The sequence below is a fragment of the Athalia rosae genome, chromosome 7, assembly GCF_917208135.1.
Source record: "Athalia rosae chromosome 7, iyAthRosa1.1, whole genome shotgun sequence".
NCBI classification, from domain to species: domain Eukaryota; kingdom Metazoa; phylum Arthropoda; class Insecta; order Hymenoptera; family Athaliidae; genus Athalia; species Athalia rosae.
In genome coordinates, this window is record NC_064032.1 from 4,870,643 (window position 1) to 4,889,957 (window position 19,315).

General features: G+C 44.5%; 2 protein-coding genes across 5 annotated transcripts; one reads left to right on the forward strand and one right to left on the reverse strand.

Moving 5' to 3' along the window:
- Positions 1–11,193: 11,193 nt before the first annotated feature.
- On the forward strand, positions 11,194–16,066 carry LOC105693912 (molybdenum cofactor sulfurase 2). 4 transcript variants are annotated; one of them, XM_048658430.1, is made up of 7 exons: positions 11,194–11,444; positions 13,129–13,285; positions 13,386–14,042; positions 14,122–15,077; positions 15,172–15,378; positions 15,460–15,674; positions 15,743–16,066. In XM_048658430.1, exons 1-7 carry the CDS (start codon positions 11,417–11,419, stop codon positions 15,926–15,928), a joined length of 2,406 nt encoding a protein of 801 aa, XP_048514387.1. In that variant the 5' UTR covers positions 11,194–11,416; the 3' UTR covers positions 15,929–16,066. The 4 variants fall into 4 exon arrangements, with proteins under 4 accessions (XP_048514387.1, XP_020712074.2, XP_020712071.2 ...); XM_020856412.2 differs by lacking the exon at positions 11,194–11,444 and adding an exon at positions 11,978–12,989; XM_020856414.2 differs by lacking the exon at positions 11,194–11,444 and having other exon boundaries at positions 13,178–13,285; positions 13,386–13,418; positions 13,490–14,042.
- On the reverse strand, positions 15,941–16,844 carry LOC105693931 (migration and invasion enhancer 1). The gene is made up of 3 exons (XM_020856420.3): positions 16,544–16,844; positions 16,307–16,404; positions 15,941–16,205 (listed from the first exon to the last, which is right to left on the reverse strand). Exons 1-3 carry the CDS (start codon positions 16,576–16,578, stop codon positions 16,042–16,044), a joined length of 297 nt encoding a protein of 98 aa, XP_020712079.1. The 5' UTR covers positions 16,579–16,844; the 3' UTR covers positions 15,941–16,041.
- Between the last annotated feature and the right edge of the window lie 2,471 nt (positions 16,845–19,315).

Sequence of the window (19,315 nt, forward strand, 5' to 3'; positions counted from 1 at the left end):
GGGAGTTTCATTTAGTCGAACGTTAAATTTTAGAATCGGACGTGTCTCGCGCCTGCCTCCCTCCGAGATATTCGCTCGAGTCGCGAAGCCTTCTATACTCACGCAGCTGTTTCGGTCGTCTCATTCAATTTTACTTCGTTTCTTCGATTACGAGTAAAAGCGTGTAGGTCCATCGTTTTCCATCTTCCCAAAGTCGCTGCGATTTTCTCGATTTTTCTTCGACATTTTTTCCTCGATTCGCCGTCGAATATCGCGCAGAATCTGCAACGTCGAAAATCGATTTCGTTTGTAGCATAACGCGTTGAATTACTACGCCGTATATTACAGCGTTGGGAAAACGAGGTGAGATTTTTTCAAAATTTCTCATTCCCCTCATTTCAGTTTGAAATCGGGATAAAGCGGGTCTCATCGAGTATCCTGGGGGGGGGGGGGGGGGAGAGGGCGAGGGGTAACCGGCGGTTGTACGACTCTGTGAATACAACTCCCCCGCGTTTCGCGATATCGAATTATCCTGCAGTTGCAACGTAAGCCGCTTCGCCGCCGCCGCCGGACCCGAACGAAACTCCGAAATTATAATCTCCAGTTTCGCCGCGGTGACTCCGACTCACCATCATTCGATTTCAAACTCTACGACTACTCCGCGTGTACCTGCACGTCAACTCGCCCTTCAAACTCTAATTACTCGCGCGCGCAACGCGGCGAATCCCTTCCCAAAAAACTAGAGTAGCCGAAAAACTTTTCGTCCGACCGACGGTGAATATCGGAGTCGTTTTTTCTTTTTCGTTTTTTCGTTTTTCAAATTTCTTTATGCAGATATCGCACGCGCCCCGTCTACGTGTTTCCGCACTCCCGGGAGTTTCGACGACGACGTAGCTACGTAGTGGGATGAACGACGCTGTTAAAAGCTTTGAAACGCGCTTATCTACGTTTACCTATCCGCCGTGAGTATAAAGAGCGAGCTTGCTCCCGCGAGGGCGTCTATGGAATTAGATAATCGCCGTAAACCGTCCCGCCGTATTCGTTCGGGGGGATCGCGCGCGTTCCAAAATTCACCGTACGTAGGTAACCCGTAACTCGCGTTTTCGTCGCCGGTCGTCCCGAAAAACAAAAGAGAAACGGAAAAAAAAAACCAAACAAAAGAAGAAGGAAACGAATCGCGGCCAAAATATGGTAACGCGGTCATTTTTTCAAGTACACGAAGCTACCGTGGAAACGAATCCCAGATGATAATAATCGACGGAACCGATATTCGGCGTACGTGTGACGCGAACGCGTATAGGTGCACGCGTTTCGAAACCCCCCCGCCTATGCTTTTCAATTCCGATATATATATATATACATATATAATCGAGAAATATACGACGGGCATCTGCGGTTGACCACGTCAAATTATTGATTCACTATACAGTAGCAGCGTAAAAAGCCGAAACGTTACCGAGCAATATTTTAACGCGCGTTTCGCCGATCCGCCCGAAGGCTCTACGAATTTTTACATCGGGTGTATTGGAGAAAAAAAAACAAAAAAAAACAAAAAAAAAAAAACAAAAAAAAAAAAACGGGCCGCTTTCGATCCGCGTCTATACGCGACGACTTCGATTCGGTAAAACGCGCGTCGCGTACGATGCAATTGCATCTTTACCTCGTTGGTGGAATGAACACGGGGGGGGGAGGGGGGGAAACCACTTCAGACGATCACACGGGCGACGCGGAGGACGTCAGACGTCGCGTCGGTTTACCTTCCCGTTTGTACCTACGGTGTAACGTGAAAGCGGAAGTTGAAAGGAGAAAAAAGGGACGAACGAAAGACGTAAAATCGTAACGGAAAGAGAGAAATTCCGGCTTGTGTTTCACTTTGATTTTTATTTATTTATTTAGTTATTTATTGTTTTTTTTTTTTTCTATTATCCTAATAAGATTTCGACGCGGACATGTAGCGGAAAATTGAGGCGTCGAATATTGCCGAGGAAGAATAATAAGCCGTAGGACGACGAGGAATATTCAGGTGTAGGACGGTGTGCGTCCGGACGATGACGCAGGTAGTGCGCTAGGGGTAATTAGAGAATACTCAGTTGACACATAATTAATTGTAGCACTTCCATCAACTCGCACGGTAAAATTATATCAGCGTGGGTCGGAATTGCAACGTCCTCGGAGAATTTCGAATTGAACGTTCGCTGTTTCGCTCGAACGTATAGTAATAATAATAATAATAATAATAATAATAATAATAATAATAATAATAATACAACGCGTCGCGCACCCAAACCTCAAACTCTGACGTCGCGCCTCCGTATATAATAAGGTAGATATACGTATACACGTGCGTCTGGAGAGTCGCGTCGCGTCATTAAAAAATTTACAAATTTAAAAAAACTATGTGAAAAATTTAAAACGTATACGCTGTATATACTTCGCAATAATACGACTGAACGAGCGAATATCCATCTCTTTCGATAATTTAGTTTTTCCCAATTAAACGCGAACCGCCATTCCGCATCAGAGACCAAAAAATTTATCAAAAGCCAAAATTGAAAACCATCGATATGATAATATCCCTCCAAAAAATAAAAAATAAATAAAAAATAAAAAATACGCGGTCAATCTTTTTTTTTCTTTCCATTTTTCATTTTCTCTCTCTCTCTCTCTCTCTCTCTCCGGAGTTTCCCAATGGAGGAAAAAATCAAAATGATTAGATATATAAAATAATAATCACGTTCGGGAGACCGATGTTCGCGCGCCGGTATACATAGTACACGGACACGACTGTGTATATGTATGCATACATACAGTATATCCCGTGTCATCGGTCTCCTTTTCTCACGCTCATTATTATTATTATTATTATTAGGTTTTTTTTTTTCCCACCCTTAACGGCGTGCCGATGATACGGCTCGATAAGGACCTCGAGAAGTGGAGGAAGTTGAGGACTTTGGAAACTTGACGGGGTCTCGTCGCGTTTCGTCTTGCCTCGTCACCGGCTCACGTACATATATATATGGGCCATTCCACGTGAACCGGATCAGTCACCTCTCAGATATTTTTTTAATTTGGCATGTCGATTGTCCATGGGGAGTTAGATTTTTGTGCCAAAGGATTTTTGAATTAGTGCAAATTTCGATTTATTATGAACAATCGAAAAATTGAGAGGCGGTTTCTTTAAAAAATCATAACTTCGTCAAAAATGATGTTAGATTCAATTTTTTTTTTTTAAATTTACGCGGATGTGGCTATAGATTTATGAAAAAAATAAATGGTGCCGAAAAAGTTTATTTATCATTTGTTTATTTGACAATGAATTTTTAAATGATTTTTAAAACACTGATGGATAGCACCGAAAAATTTAAAAAAAATTCTGACATATACTTTGAACTATACTACAGCCTCTGAATTAATTTCAGAGATGCGTTCGGCTTTGTTTTCGAGTAAAAAATCATCGAAGTTGGCGGCGCGCATGAATTCGAGCTCGTCGACGCCTATGTGCGTGATGACGCGCGTCGAGCGACGGAGACCCTATCTACTCTCTACGGACGCTACTTGGTGTACGCTCGACCGCGGTATTCACGAGTCGTTTTCGCGATGATAGACACCGTTAAAAAATCTGAAAAAAATTCCATAGCTTTCCCATAACACGGCAAAGCCATAGAGTAAGTTCCAGAGATGTGTTATTCCTCGTTTTCGAGATATCCGGACGCATTGGGACTCCGCGCTCGCTACTTGGTAGACACTCGGCGGCGGAATTCACGAGTCATTTTTGCGATGATCGACACCGTTTAAAAATCTGAAAAAAATTCCATAGCTTTCCCATAACACGGCAAAGCCATAGAGTAAGTTCCAGAGATGTGTTATTTCTCGTTTTCGAGATATTATTGTGTCTTAATATGTCCAAGTAGCGAGCGCGGAGTCCCAATGCGTCCCTATATCTCGAAAACGAGAAATAACACATCTCTGGAACTTACTCTATGGCTTTGCCGTGTTATGGGAAAGCTATGGAATTTTTTTCAGATTTTTAAACGGTGTCGATCATCGCAAAAATGACTCGTGAATTCCGCCGCCGAGTGTCTACCAAGTAGCGAGCGCGGAGTCCCAATGCGTCCGGATATCTCGAAAACGAGGAATAACACATCTCTGGAACTTACTCTATGGCTTTGCCGTGTTATGGGAAAGCTATGGAATTTTTTTCAGATTTTTTAACGGTGTCTATCATCGCGAAAACGACTCGTGAATACCGCGGTCGAGCGTACACCAAGTAGCGTCCGTAGAGAGTAGATAGGGTCTCCGTCGCTCGACGCGCGTCATCACGCGCATAGGCGTCGACGAGCTCGAATTCATGCGCGCCGCCAACTTCGATGATTTTTTACTCGAAAACAAAGCCGAACGCATCTCTGAAATTAATTCAGAGGCTGTAGTATAGTTCAAAGTATATGTCAGAATTTTTTTTAAATTTTTCGGTGCTATCCATCAGTGTTTTAAAAATCATTTAAAAATTCATTGTCAAATAAACAAATGATAAATAAACTTTTTCGGCACCATTTATTTTTTTCATAAATCTATAGCCACATCCGCGTAAATTTAAAAAAAAAAATTGAATCTAACATCATTTTTGACGAAGTTATGATTTTTTAAAGAAACCGCCTCTCAATTTTTCGATTGTTCATAATAAATCGAAATTTGCACTAATTCAAAAATCCTTTGGCACAAAAATCTAACTCCCCATGGACAATCGACATGCCAAATTAAAAAAATATCTGAGAGGTGACTGATCCGGTTCACGTGGAATGGCCCATATATACGTATATATGTATATACATATATATATACACCTATGTACGAATGTTCGTTATATACCATGCACGTCGTGTATTCCAGGTACATGACTACGTTATCGTTTAAAGTAGCTGCTGACGGACGGCACTTGACGCATTGATTTCATATACAGGCGGAACACACCTCGGCCGTCGGGCGGGATGTACACTCGGTCGAATCGATCGTGGATCGTTTAGCGGCCAACAACAGCGCGGGTTTTGGACAAAATTTTTTTCAAGCGTAGCTAACAATAAGCGAAAAACGTTGTCCAAGAGTATCTCACGACTGATCTCACCGAGTGTACGTTGCGGCGCGATTTTCCCCCGACGAAGAAATCGGCCGGTTAGTCGCTGCTGCCCGAAGTTGGGCGCGAGGCGACGCCTGCACACCGGCAACCGGTTCCGGGGGGGAGGGGGGGGGGAAGCTTTTCGAGGTTATGTCGGTGGGACGCGATTCAAATCGAATCAAATCCCAAGGACGTAGTTTGGATAATTCGTGAGCTGTTTTCAATCGAATAATTTACGAGATTCTCGTGTCTTCTTTTTTGTTGGTGGGTTAAAATTGGAAGGTGGGATGAAACGATACGCGGGTACCTGATGCGCGCGTATCGCAGATCGCAGAAGCCGAAGCACCGAAAGCACCTGCGAGCTCCAAGGAAAACTGCGAAACTCGTCCGGTCGCCGATTTCGGCGTCGAACTTGCGAAGCTCCGAAGGATTAAACGCGCGAGCCGCTACGGAATGGACCGAAACCAGAAGCATTGCGATATGTTTTTTTTTTTCTCCTCGGAGAAGAAGGAGAAGAAGCCCGAGAGGAAGCGAAGCAAAAAAAAAAAAAAAAAAAAAAAAAAAAAAAAACAAACGATGAAAAATTTGTCGAAACCGAGGAGCGGGCATAAGAAGACAAAAAGAAGAAGAATAAGAAGAAGAAGAAGAGGAGGAAGAGGAGGAAGAGAAGGAAAAGTAGAAGAAGAAGAAGAAGATGTATAGGATCGTTCGTAGAGCGTTATATAGCAGTATTTATAGTATGGATTGTGTCTGGTTGGCAGTTGGCCATCGCGAGGACAGCTTGTCCATTGAAAGCGAATTAAAAGGGAGTATGTACAAAATCGACGTTACGCTACCGAGTGGATTCCGTGCATCCGATCGCCCTCGGATTTTCCTTCGTCCGTCCGTTCGAAAAATAATCTCATTCCGCCGCGATTTGGTTTTTTATTTAATTTTTTTTTTTTTCATTTTTATTTTTCATTTTTCAACCGACCACGCGACCGACACGAAGTCCTCTCCGTTACCCCGATATCGACTACCCGGGGATATCCCGCGAATTATTTAAGACGCTAAATTATTTTACTCCAAACTTTCGAACGCGCAGCCGGTTACCGGAGAATCGATATATATATACCGTTGCAAGTACGTACATATGTACATCGAAAGCAGGGTGTGTTATCACATTTCCCCTCCCCCCCGGCCCCCCGTTTTCTCCCATTCTTCTTTCTTCTTTCTTTTTTTTTTTTTTTGCACCTTTCGCTTCACCGCCACCGATTTTATTTATAGAATATAACCATACCAGCTCGAGGTACGAGACGCGTACGGTTCTCCGTACGGTACAAAGATACGTAATAAAGATAGAAGGGAATAAACTAAGCGACGCGAAGTTTGCGATACACTCAACCACCACCACCACCACCCTGTATACCCACCGCGTGATCTAAATATAGAAAGGAGTAACGCGCGCTGTCTCTCGAAGTACGAAGAGCGCCGCGACGCGAAACTACGAAAAAAAAAACAAAAAACAAACAAACAAATAAACGGAAAAAATGCAAGAAAACGATCGGATCTTCGAATCCCCGGAGCTGCTGTGCGGATGGAAAAAAAGACGGTGCGATTTTCGCGCGTTCCCCGGATTTTGCCGGTTCCCCCCCCCCCCCCCCCCCCCCCTTGCCCCGCGAACCCGACGGTTGCCAGGGGTTTCGAGGGATGCAGCTTGCAGACAATAAACAACGAAATGCTAGAGGGGTAGCTAATTTGATGGAGTGGAACGGTCGTCTGTCGGATTCGCCGTATCTTCCGCGAAACAACGGTGCCATTTTCACATATATATATATATATGTATATGTAATACGTAGGAGTGCGATGCGGATGTACATACACTACGTACGCTACACTACACTGCGTACATTACATAGATACTTGTACATATGTAGTGTAGTAGTATGTAATGGGCGCGCGTTTGAACCGATGTCGGCAAACACTATGCGACCGTACACGGGCGGCAACCTTGTACTCGGTGTTGGTGGTGGTGCGCGCGTGCACGTTACACGCGTCCCTCAGAAGCTTTGAAACGCCCGTGAAACAACAAAGTCTCTTATTCACGTCTCCTTTGTGGAAAGGGAGCGAACCACCACGAGCGAACCTACGTGCAACGTTGGAAGGTAAAGGCTGCAGTGAAGCCCGTCGCAAAGACGCAAGTCGCGCGAAACGTGGCGCGTGGACGAACGGAGGCTAAAAGTACGGAGAGTGGAAAATCGCTGGAGAATAACACGGCCGGGCGGCTACCCTCGAACGGCGGACTGCAGATAATCCGAAATCGGGGGCGAAAAAAGTCGACGGCCGTTGTTACGCGATTTCAGGGACCGATTTCGCAACGATCGATGCAAACGTGTCAATATCCGGAAATGCGGATGCGACAACTGGATGTAAACAGAAATGAGAGAGAGGTAGCGAGGAAGCGAATGTAGACGCGGTGTGAGTCGGGTTCCGGCTCATCGAAGTGCTTTTCTCACGTGAGGGAAGATTTTCTCGAATATAATGAGAATTTCAGACTGGGGAGTCGGGTAAATTGAAAGTAAATTACCGACCGACCGGAGGGTGATTCGGGGCCGATGGGAAAATTGAAAGATCGATCCCGACGAACGTAGGAAGCCCGGATTCCAAACAACGTAAGAAAAAAAGAAAGAAAGAACAAGAAAAAAAAAAAAAAACAAAAGGAAAGAACAAACAAACGAAAAAAAATAAATCAACGCGGCAAATTTCTGCCGCGCAAAGAATAGAAAGTACTTCCGATAATAAAGCTGGCGATGCCTCTGCCGCGCCGCGCCTCGTAAAAAAAAAAAAAAAAAAAAAAAAAAAACTTCTGAAAAGCAGAAAACAACCGAGTGTGAACCAAGTGTAAGACGGGAGATTGAGAGGCTCGGCTGACTCTCGAGGTTTTCGACGACGGTGTCGCAGTTTTTAGGGGGTGGTAGTTTTTCACAATGAATGATCCGGCCCTCCCGAAAGTCAGGGGGGGGGGGGGGGGTGGTGGTTCTAAAACGAAGAATAAAAGCTAAAAATGCGAAGAAGAGGGGAGGAGAGGAGAGGAGAGGAGAGGAGAGAAGCATCGGGAGTTTTCAAGTTGCCTCCTGACTCGACCCGCTTCCGATCTTCGCCCATTGATTTTCTTTTTGTTCTCCCGTTTTCGATTTCCTACTCTCCATTTCTTCACCACCATCGAGTCAGCGGCTGTTCGTCGTACAGGCCGAGGGTATACGAGAGAATCCTTCGTCCTTCGCGCGTCGTCCTCGAGGACGAAGGATGCTTGTGCCGCCGAACGAATACCGTCAAAGATTTTGCCGCGGCAGCTTTTAACGTTCAAAAGTACCTCGGAACGTCGGCCCGCCTCGAATAGGGTAGAAAACGGTCCCGTCAAACGAAGACTCCTCGGGAAAAAGGCCCTCGGTACGACGTATAACGGCGATACGGAAAAATGCCGTACGCTTCCGGTTTTCAGATTTTCCAGATTTTCCCTAGTCCGCTTGAGAACCGCCCCCCGCTCACCTGTGATGATACACTTTTCGCGAAAATCCAGGAGGACGAAAGGAGACGCGATGATCCGCTGGCGTGCAAGCGCGCCCGTACCGGAAGTCGAAATTTATGATTGACGCGCGTACGACTCGCCGAAAACATTCCGCCCCCCCCCTCCCCCTGCGGCCCTACAGTTCGTTTCATCTTGACGTCATCCGCGAACCGACGTCGCGAATTCAATCTGAACTCTGCGCGCGGTTCATCCCCCTCGTCAATCTGACAGACGGGCTTTAAACCGCCCCCTTCATCCCCCTTCACCCCCCTCCCCAGACCATAGCAACAACGCTGTATAATATCCATCCTCTCGCGCATCCCGCAGGAACGCCGAGTTCGGATTGCATAGAATATATGTACTCGCGTATATACCTATATGTATACCTATGTGCGGACCGTGTACATACACCGTAGAGCGTACGTCATAGATGCAAGTTATGTATCAACGTATGTAGCGCAATATACGTGCGTTGGGTAAAACGCGACATGTACACACAACGGAATATACATGTATGTATGTATATATATACGGCAAACCGAGAGGATATATATATATATATACATATATAAGCGTAATCTGCTCGTGTCTGCAGGGACATTGATAAGTTGTTGAAATGTTTAACTGAAAGCTATACACGCCGCTGCGTCGGGAGCGCGCGAACGGGCCGCCGTAAAACTACATACGTATACGTACGTTATATTATTTCCCTTTCAGGGAAAATCAGTTTTCCGCGCACAGGAAAAACTGATACGGTATACATACATATACATATATATATATATATATACGATAATTGTTTCTAGCCAGCTGTTCTGCGGTATAGTTTTTTTTTACCGATACGCAAAATCCGACCCCGTATCTATTATCGTTCGTTTCACGGTTTGACCGGTTTTTTTTTTTATTTTTTTTCTTCTTTATTTTCTATTTTATTTTCTTTTCTTTTCTTTTCTTTTTTTTCGCCTCTTGCGGCTTTGTAGCCTCGTGTCATCCCCTATCCTCGTCGCGAGCGGGCGTGCGTTCGCTATACGGGAAAACCGCACGTTAACGCCAGACCCTCGCCGGGGCCGATGGTCGCTTGGCAATTTTAACGCGCTTCAGGGAATCCGGGTCTTTGACGATCCGTCGATTCGTATACAGGCCAATGAACGTAATCTCGTTACCCTTACTTTCGTTTACACGTTCACATTTTCCCTCCGTTTTATCCGCCTCCTTTTCCGCCTCCGTTTGGCCGTCGCGTCGTACACGGAAGAAGTTCCACTCGGCTGTTCGAACTTGGAACGCGATTCCGAATCGCGTTCGTATTTCTCATCGAGAGCGTGTATTTTATGGAACGGCGGCAGGAGGGGAAGGGGGGGGGGGGACAGGATTACATAGATACACGTTACTCGGGGGGTCTTGGAGAAACGGGAGATGCTCCTCCGCGGGGGTGTCGAGTGTAAAAGGAACATTTATTGAACTTTATCGAACACCGTCGCTTCGGGGGGGGGGGGGGGGGCGAAGCCACGTCGCGTTCTTGTCATCTTTCTTACCGTTCGTCGCGTCCCCTTCCCCTTCCCCCCCCCCCCCCCCTCCCCCCCTATGTAAGCTTTCCCGATAACTTCATAATTCTCTAAAAGCTGTAGGCTGCGGAACGTCGCCGAGGTCGCCGCGATCTTCCGGGAACGATTGAATTCCGGTACCTCTAAAAATCCCCGCCAACCGATACAGGGGCGTCTTTTTTTCTCCTACCGATTTCTTTCACGACCTCCTCGGATTCTCGTTGCTCCTTTTTTTCTTATGCCATGTGCTCCTTATTTTTCGATCCCCGCGCGCCCCGCAACGGACATTCCCCGCTACCGAAATAGGGCCGCCGTTCCACGCGACGCGCCGTCGTTTGACAAACCCGCAAACTCGCCGATCTACTACACGGACTCTTCTAAAGCGCAAACAATGCCCCAAGCTCGCCTGTACCGAGTATCTAAAATAATCTTTCGATTCTCCCCGCTACCCGAAACCCCCCCTCCCTTCTCCCCCCCCTCGACATATCTCGCGGTTTCTTCTTCTTCTCCGCACCGCGCGCATTGCCCGGGAGTCGATGCACCCCGAGATAACCTATTCTCACGGATTCTGATGGAAATCAGACGAATTCCGTCGGCCTTGACTTTCGACCGCTATTGCAGGGTGTGCGTTTGTTAAAAATCGACGAAAAATCTGAAATAAAAACTTTCTATATCGGTATCGGTCTGAGAAAAAAAAAAAAAAACCGGGGATGCGAAGAAGGGTGGCGGCGGCGGTTGTCTCGTGCGCGCCGCGGCTGGCCCCTCGAAAATTCTCCGCATCGTCGATCACGTCGGATTTTAGCAGCGCGACCCGGTGGTTGTCCGTCCGTCCGTCCGTCCGTCCGTCCGTCCGTCGCGTTTGCCGTTCACAAGGGCGAAGCTAACGCGCGCGCTAACCCACATGTGGACGGATGGGGGGAGGGGAAGGGGGAGGGGGAGGAGGAGGGGAATTTTACGCGCAAAGTATCGCTGAGGTTCGATAGAAGAAATTAAGCTCCGCAACGCCAACCAACCCCCGACGAAGCGTCGGACGTATAGGAAGAAGACCTCGTCGTCCCCTTTCGTTGGCTCGGATTTTTCATTCGGACGAGAGAGAAAATTCTGAAAAATACGTAGAAAAAAAAAAGAGGAGAGCGCGGCTCCTTCTGACTTCGCTATTTTCGCCTTGTACGTATGCAGTTTTCCCGGCCAAGCTCCGTTAGCGGTCTCTTTCCCGGCTCGTTACACGTATAAAGTCGCATGAATGCACGGCCAACGGTGGAAAAAGGTATGTATATGTATACATATGTATAGTCGAGAGCACGAGGAATCTGAAACTGCAACTCGCGTCTATAGATATGCCCCACTCTGGTCGCGGATTGTTTGGACTTTATAAATTCGTTTTTTTTTTTTTTCCATTTTTATCAATTAAACAGGGTGAAACCTATACCCATTTTTCCACTTCCATATTTTTCCGTTTTTTGTTTTCTCGAGATTCTTATCGGTACGGGGAGAACAAAACGACCCCTAGGGGGAGGGGGAGGTCATCGCGATTCGCGTCAACGTCGGTTCGTATTCATGTTTTTTGTCGCTTGCGTTCAAAAAAGCGGAGAAAAATAAAACAGAAGAGGAAAAAAAAAAAAAAAAAGGTTTCGGTGTAATCTACATGCCCCCTCGTTAGTATTTTTATACGCGCGTCTCCGGAGGCGTGAGATTTCGTTATTTTTCCATAGCGATAGTATTTTTCCTTACGTCAGTCGCGCGTTTCACAAACGTGGTATATAGCGTAGATATTATAAAGTACGTACGTACGTACAATTGTGCGAGTGCGGTGTACACGCTCTCTGCGCTTTAAACGAAGTTAGACTAGCTGGCGTTGCAGTAAACTTGTGTAGAAAATTATACTATACGGGACGGCATACAATATGTGCAGGTGCAGCGGCTATACCACGTGTCACGTGTACACCTGACCTACATTATTTCACATGTACTCCGGATTCTGCTGCGGCTGCAGTTCTCGAGCACTAACAGGATCACGCTAGACCAGTGACAGTTGCAATAGTAAATAAAGATAAAGAAAGAAAGAAAGAAAAAGAAAAAGAGAAAGAAAAAAAACGATGAGAAGTTGGAAGAACGGAGATGAAAAAAAGATGATCGTTTTCTCTCGAACGGCTTGAATCTGCCTCCGCGAAAACTGATATACGTATACACGCTATATTCTGTTTTTGATAAACAAAATTATTTGTTTGCGATAATACCAATTGTGAGGCGCTGGGTTCACTCGAGATAAGAAGGTGCTAGAAGGGATCGATTCGGTGAAAGTCACGCGCTGATATCTTGTCTCGTGCCGTTCGCAGATAAAGAAAAATTTTATCATTTTATGGCACATCTTTGAGGAAAAGCAACGAGTATTCATCCATTCACTGTCACAATTGAGGGGTTCCGATCGCTGTGATCTCATTGGTTCTTCACGTTTTTCGCTACTCTGTACGCCGCACGATCAGCGGAGTGGAAATATATAATTCCGTATTATTTCTGTTTACCGGAAACCGTTTACGTGATCGTAAAATAACGTGCAATCGTTGCTTTGAAAAATAACGAGCACTCGTCACGGGGTAATAGTCGCGGTATTGTTGGGAATAAATAACGAGCACAAGTTGCGGCGATCGGCAGTACGATATAGCGCGTTAAACTTGACGGAATCGTAGGATCGAAACGTTATCTTTAAAGACGGACACTCGACACACTATGGCAGATGACTCGAGCGATTACTCCTACGTTTACGAAAAGGAGGCTATCGCGTATATCGACGAAGAATTCGACCAGATCAAAGGTGACGTGAACGTTCGAGGCGTCCCGCCGCCGATGGGACGTAAAATAGAGTTGTTCGAACTAGGGGCGAATCGGCGGAATCAAATCTATTAGGTTTTTTTCTACGACGTCAGAATATCCGTTACCGTACTGGTTTGCAGATGATTGTTACTTGGATCATGCGGGGGCTACGATGTACTCGAAAAGTCAGATGCGAAACGTCGCCGACGACCTTTCGTCAAACCTTTATGGAAACCCTCATTCACTCGGCACGGCCAGCCGACTCACCCACGACGTCGTCGACCAGATGAGATTCAGGTGCCTTTTATCTATTCCCTAATTTCACAATAAGTTAGACCCGTTTTACGAAAGCTGCGCACCAATTTTAAGCGAAATTATTGAAATCTGTCCCACACAGAATACTGGATCACTTTCGGACCAACAGCGATGAGTACAGCGTAATTTTTACCTCTGGTGCAACGGCATCTTTGAAGCTGGTTTCAGAAACGTTCAATTTTTCAGAAGATGGTGGAGCTAACGGTCATTTCGTGTATCTACAAGATAATCACACGTCCGTTCTTGGGATGAGAGAAGTCGTGGCGCAAAGAGGAGTCAAAGTTATTTGCCTGAATCACGAGAATATATTCGATCTTTTTAGTGACGCAGTGAATACAGATGAGAAAAAAATTCGCAGGCCCGTCGACGGGATTAACTCGCTGTTTGTCTATCCTGCACAGTGCAACTTCTCTGGTTTGAAATACCCCCTGTGGTGGATCGAACGAGTCCGAAACGGAAAACTCGATAGCCTGATTGACAACGATCGCCCCGAGTGGTTCACTTTTCTCGACGCCGCAAGCTACGTTGCTACGAACAAGTTGAACCTGAGCATTCATAAACCAGACTTTGTCTGCGTTTCGTTTTATAAAATTTTTGGATACCCCACCGGACTCGGGGCTCTGCTGGTAAGGAAGTCTGCGGAAAAAACTCTAGGGAAAATTTACTACGGCGGTGGTACGGTGGAGATCAGTCTCAGCTCGGATATGTTCCATTCGAAAAGACCTGTCCTCCATGAGAGGTGATTATCCGAGATACGTCCTGCGGAATAGAAAAGTTTGTCAAGAAATTCCATAAAACATGAGCATTTTTGTGTTTAGGTTTGAGGACGGAACGCTCTCTTTCCTATCCATAATATCATTACGCCATGGTTTCGACGCGCTTTCAAAGTTCCCTGCTAAAGTCGTATCGAGACATGTTTTTTCATTGGCGAGGTACCTTCATCACTCCTTGTTGAAACTCCACCACGCCAACGGAGAACCGATAGCCAGACTTTATGCAGATACAGACTACGAGGACTGCCAAAAACAAGGAGGTATCGTAACGTTCAACCTCCTCAGATCGAATGGCGAAATTGTGGGATTTGTTGAGTTCCTGAATATGGCCAATCTCCACAAAATACACCTGAGAACAGGCTGCTTTTGTAACCCTGGTGCTTGCCAGCGGCACCTTGAACTATCCAATGAAGATCTGAAAGAGCACTTCAACGCTGGACATGTATGCGGAGATCAAAGAGATTTGATCGATGGAAAACCTACAGGAGCGATTCGAGTTTCTTTTGGGTACATGTCCAGAAAATCAGATGTCGAATCTCTGTTAGACATGGTTAAAAAGTGTTTCCTCAATGGGCCTGAAGTTATAAAGATTCCAGAATGGTGGAAGGAATGCAAGATAAAAGTAAAAAATAATCCTAACAAAAACGGGATAAAAGTTGCCAATGAAAATGAACCGAACAATGAAGCGAGTTCGATAAAAAAGCAAACAGTGGACTGTGAAACTATTAAAGTTGTGAAAGAAGTGAGGGTAGAGGATGAAATCATGGAGAATGAGGGAGGGTTCAGACTCAAAAGGTTATTTATATATCCAGTAAAGTCCTGCGCCAGTTACGAGATATCAAACTCCTGGATTATCGGAGACAGAGGGTTGATTTATGACAGAGAATGGATGATCACTACACCATCTGGCGTCTGTTTAACTCAGAAACAGGAAACCAAAATGTGCCTTGTAAAGCCGATAATTAGACAAGCTGAGAATTCATTGGAGTTAAATTTTCCCGGTAATCATCACAGATACTCCTGGATATCGCTGATTACATTTTAAGTAAACAGATGATTGGCTTTAAAACGATTTGAATAAGCAGGTTTTTTCAGGAATGCCTTCCATCCAGGTCCCATTAAAAATCAACAAACTCAACACGGAAATAACTAGGACTGAAATTTCTCAAAGTAAAATATGCGGGCATAGAGTTGAGGGTATTGATTGCGGTGCAGACGTTTCTGAATGGCTCAGTTTATGCTTGGGCCGACCTGGCCTTAGGCTTATCAGGCAAAACAGTGAAAGTAAACGAATAAAACCAGGTAACTATACCTGTGGTTCATCGCTAATATTTAGTAACGTTTTGGTTGATAGTATATCACAATAAAAGTAATATTTTACAGTTAAGAAACCAGAAATCGCATTTTCCAGCCAGGCTCAGTACTTGCTGATAAATCAAGCAAGCATCCAGTGGCTGGCGGATAGAGTTCCACCCGATTCGGGTTGCGATAGAGATTCAATATTGGACAGATTCAGAGGCAACATAATCATAGAAGGTGGCAAGTCTTTTGAAGAAATGAAATGGGAGAAAATTTGTATTGGAAAAACAAGATTTCAGGTAATTGATAAAATTGTACGGATCTTGCTCAGAGAAAGTAAGAAGAATTTGGTTTGAAAAATTTTCAGGTCGATGGAAAATGCACGAGGTGTCAAATGATCTGCATTGATCAAAGTACCGGGAACAAAACGGTAGAACCCCTAAGAACATTGGCTGAAGAATTTCATGGAAAAATAAGATTTGGTATTTACCTAAGCAGAACAACAAGTGATAGCTCAGTTATAAGAATTGGAGATACTCTGTTCTACAAGTGAAATGATGAGTGATCGATTACTCAATGAGATGTTAAATATTAATTAAATAATGCTATTGGCGATACACGATTCTAATAATTCTAATATTGTTATGTGATTGCATATAATTACTTTCAAGAAATAGAACACTCTATCGGCTGCTCTTTTTTTATTTTTCTTGTTGGCTGTCCCGCAGACACATCTTTTGCAAGATCTGTCACAGCTTCGTAATCTGGAAATGCCAAGGTTTGCAGTTTTGAATACACTAGGTCTCCATTCATCTGGACCTCAAACGACGCTGAAAGGGAATAGCAAGAAGCATGTAATGATAAGCCTTTGATAATAAGTATAAGCCTGCATGACTGATAAAAGGTAGATGAAAATTTCGAATTATTATACCTTGTCTACCTTCTGTTCCAGATATTTCAGCATTAGGAACGGTCTTGCGTATTATATCAGACATTTCTAAGAACTGTTTTTTGTGCCCACAGGAACCACTGAGAATTGAAAAAAGATAAGGACTTACGATTATTGTCAATAGTTTGATCTTATATGTATGTATACACCTAAGGTATGAAGGTTAGGTAATGTGTTTACGGCATTAAACATTTGGTTCACATGTCAATAAATACTTGCCAGTACTCAACGTCTATCTTGACATTTGTCATCATGAATCTATGAACTCTCGACACTTTATTATTAATTTACTGATACCTCGAAAACTTTGCGGATTCACTGTGCGGCTTACTGAACGCAAATCTGTCTACAGCAATATACTGCAACGCATTCTATCTTTTATACCCTTTACCGATTGGTTTCATGATATATATCTATACTAGAAGATCTTTCGGGGTTTTAGATTGGCTCGCAAATTGTCAACCACGAATAGAATATGTGGTAGTATAAAATCTTTTAGGAATACTGTCAGCAAAATCCACACAGCAATGTGCTCAATTACAAGGTTGAGTTATTAACAGAACACTTGGCATGTCCGACTATGAGAGAAACGTTGCTCAGCATACAGCCACCGCACTCGAGGTCTTATGAGAGAATCCCTCGCTAACTCCGGTGACCTGAAACCCACAGCAGAACAAATTAGTATCAGAATAAAAATGAGGCAAAACTTTGTCTTATCCGAGGACTTTGCTGCCAAAGACCCCGCTCACTGGAAGACCTGAAACATACAGCATATCAGATTAGTATGAGATATTCATGTGACACAAAAATTTTCTGATCCAAGATCTCTGCTAGGCTAAATCCTCTTACTCGAAGACCTGAAACATACGGCAGTCCAACGTGAATATGTGATAAAACAAAATGCAAAGTTCGAGTTCCAGCTCTAATCACACACAAAACAGCTGCAAGACTCTCAATTAATCAAACACATGCATGAAATGATGAAAGCGGCATGCAGCAAAAAAAAATACATGGAGAGAAAGGAAAAGAAGAAGCAGAGAAAATTGGTGGCATGACGGTCGGCGATCCTCTTCAAAATGATGGCTTCAGGCTCAGCATCTCTCCTCGACTTTGTGCTCCACGTTAGCACAATGACAAGGGGAAGCGTATTGCCCAGTCTAGCAATCGCTTGGCTTTACTTTTATTTCAAAGAATGGAACGGTATTAACAAGCAAACTCTATTCATTCTCATGAGAACTATGGATTTGGCAGAAGGATGATTGTGATAGTTTCAAGATTCTTGAAATGAAAATGGGAACTTGATCTGAATCAATTTGATTTTAGAAAAAAGTAACTGGAATGAGCTCAACATATGCCAAATATCTGCAATTGCAAGACGCTGTGGAACGAACAAACATACCGGCTTAAAATCTACCTGCCTATCCGTTCGCGATTCCTTCCTACCCTCATTTTGGTTTGCTCCCCAACCCAACGGACGATCTCAAAGAACCACAGAGTTGAGTCCGGCGTTCCCAAGCCAGTCTCAATTCAGGGTTTGGATAAATAATAGCGCACGCACAACTTATCAACCCACATACACCGGGCCTACCCATTCCTACCTATATCCACCTATATTTAAGCACGATACTCATTCTCGCCAACACACTCATTCCGTACTCATCAATCACACAACGTGGTTTGGTACTTACTACGTCGATTTTCGCTGTAGGGAAAGAACGGGTTAGTACATCCTATCTCAAGAATGCTAGCTCAGAGATGATTTTGAAAACATGAGTAAAATATCACAATGCTTTGTCGATTAAATGAAAGTTAAGCTACATGTTATTGGAAAGGTTTACAGTCTCAATCGACTCTTCCGTTGTTTAGTTCTGCAAGGCAAAAGCAAGTCAAGTACACCTAATCATTATTCAAAGAATTGACGATTGATTCTAAGAACTTGGTTTGATAATTTTAGTCCTGTGAAATGATAGACAAGAATAAACATTGGTACCGCCATGCCACAAGCAAAGATAGAGGACAGATAGACAGCAAAATCAACGCATGCGACTCACCGACTCTGCCGAAGTTGGGTTTCTTCTTCTGGATCAACTGCATTGCCGGAGCTGCTTCTCATCAATCCTATCCTCAACATCTGCTTCCTCTCACCAAACGTCCAAACTTCGTCTCACAATTAGCACTCAAGTCCTGCACATTACACTGCACGGCACCACACTGTCACCAAACTTTTAGGAACGTGATAGCGTTTAGATACTACTGCGCGTGTAACTATCATTGAGTCGTTGACTCTCAATCGAACACATTGCAAATTCTATCTTTGTCACTGTTTATTCGAACTACAGAAAATTAAAACACGGAACTACGTTTGCTGTGCCAGCGTCGTTTTGGCGCTCACTTCCGGCAGCCATCGCCGCTCAATGCGATATTCGTAACCCGTTGTTTAAACAAATGAACATCCCGATACATGTATTATTACGCCGTGATAAACGATTTATAACAATTATTTTCTCTGAACGATATCTGATATATCTAACAATGATGATTTCGTTGAGATTCGAGCTTTTTACACGGCCTTCCTCGCCTTCATGCAGCGTTCATGGCAGGCGACCAACAGGGATATGGGAATACCGAACATTTCAATATTTTACTCACTGGAACGTCGCTAGCAGCCCAGCATCGTCTCAATCTGGTCATGGCGGCCCCGGATCAACAATTTTCGATAATCGAGCGTCTAACACAAGTAATTCAACAATAAAACACGAAACTATTGGAGCAATACCACGCTGCGTCGACCTCGGACCCCAGAAAGGACAATCATCGTCCGGTCGGCGTTTGTTTACCGCGCGGGATGAGATAAGTGCCGTGATTGGTCGGAGTCGACGCGCAACAACATCACGTGTCGTTGTACGTCTCCGACCAATCACAGACGTTCTCTTATCCCGCGCGAGAGACAAACGCCGACCGGACGATGATTGTCCTCTCCGGGATCTGAGG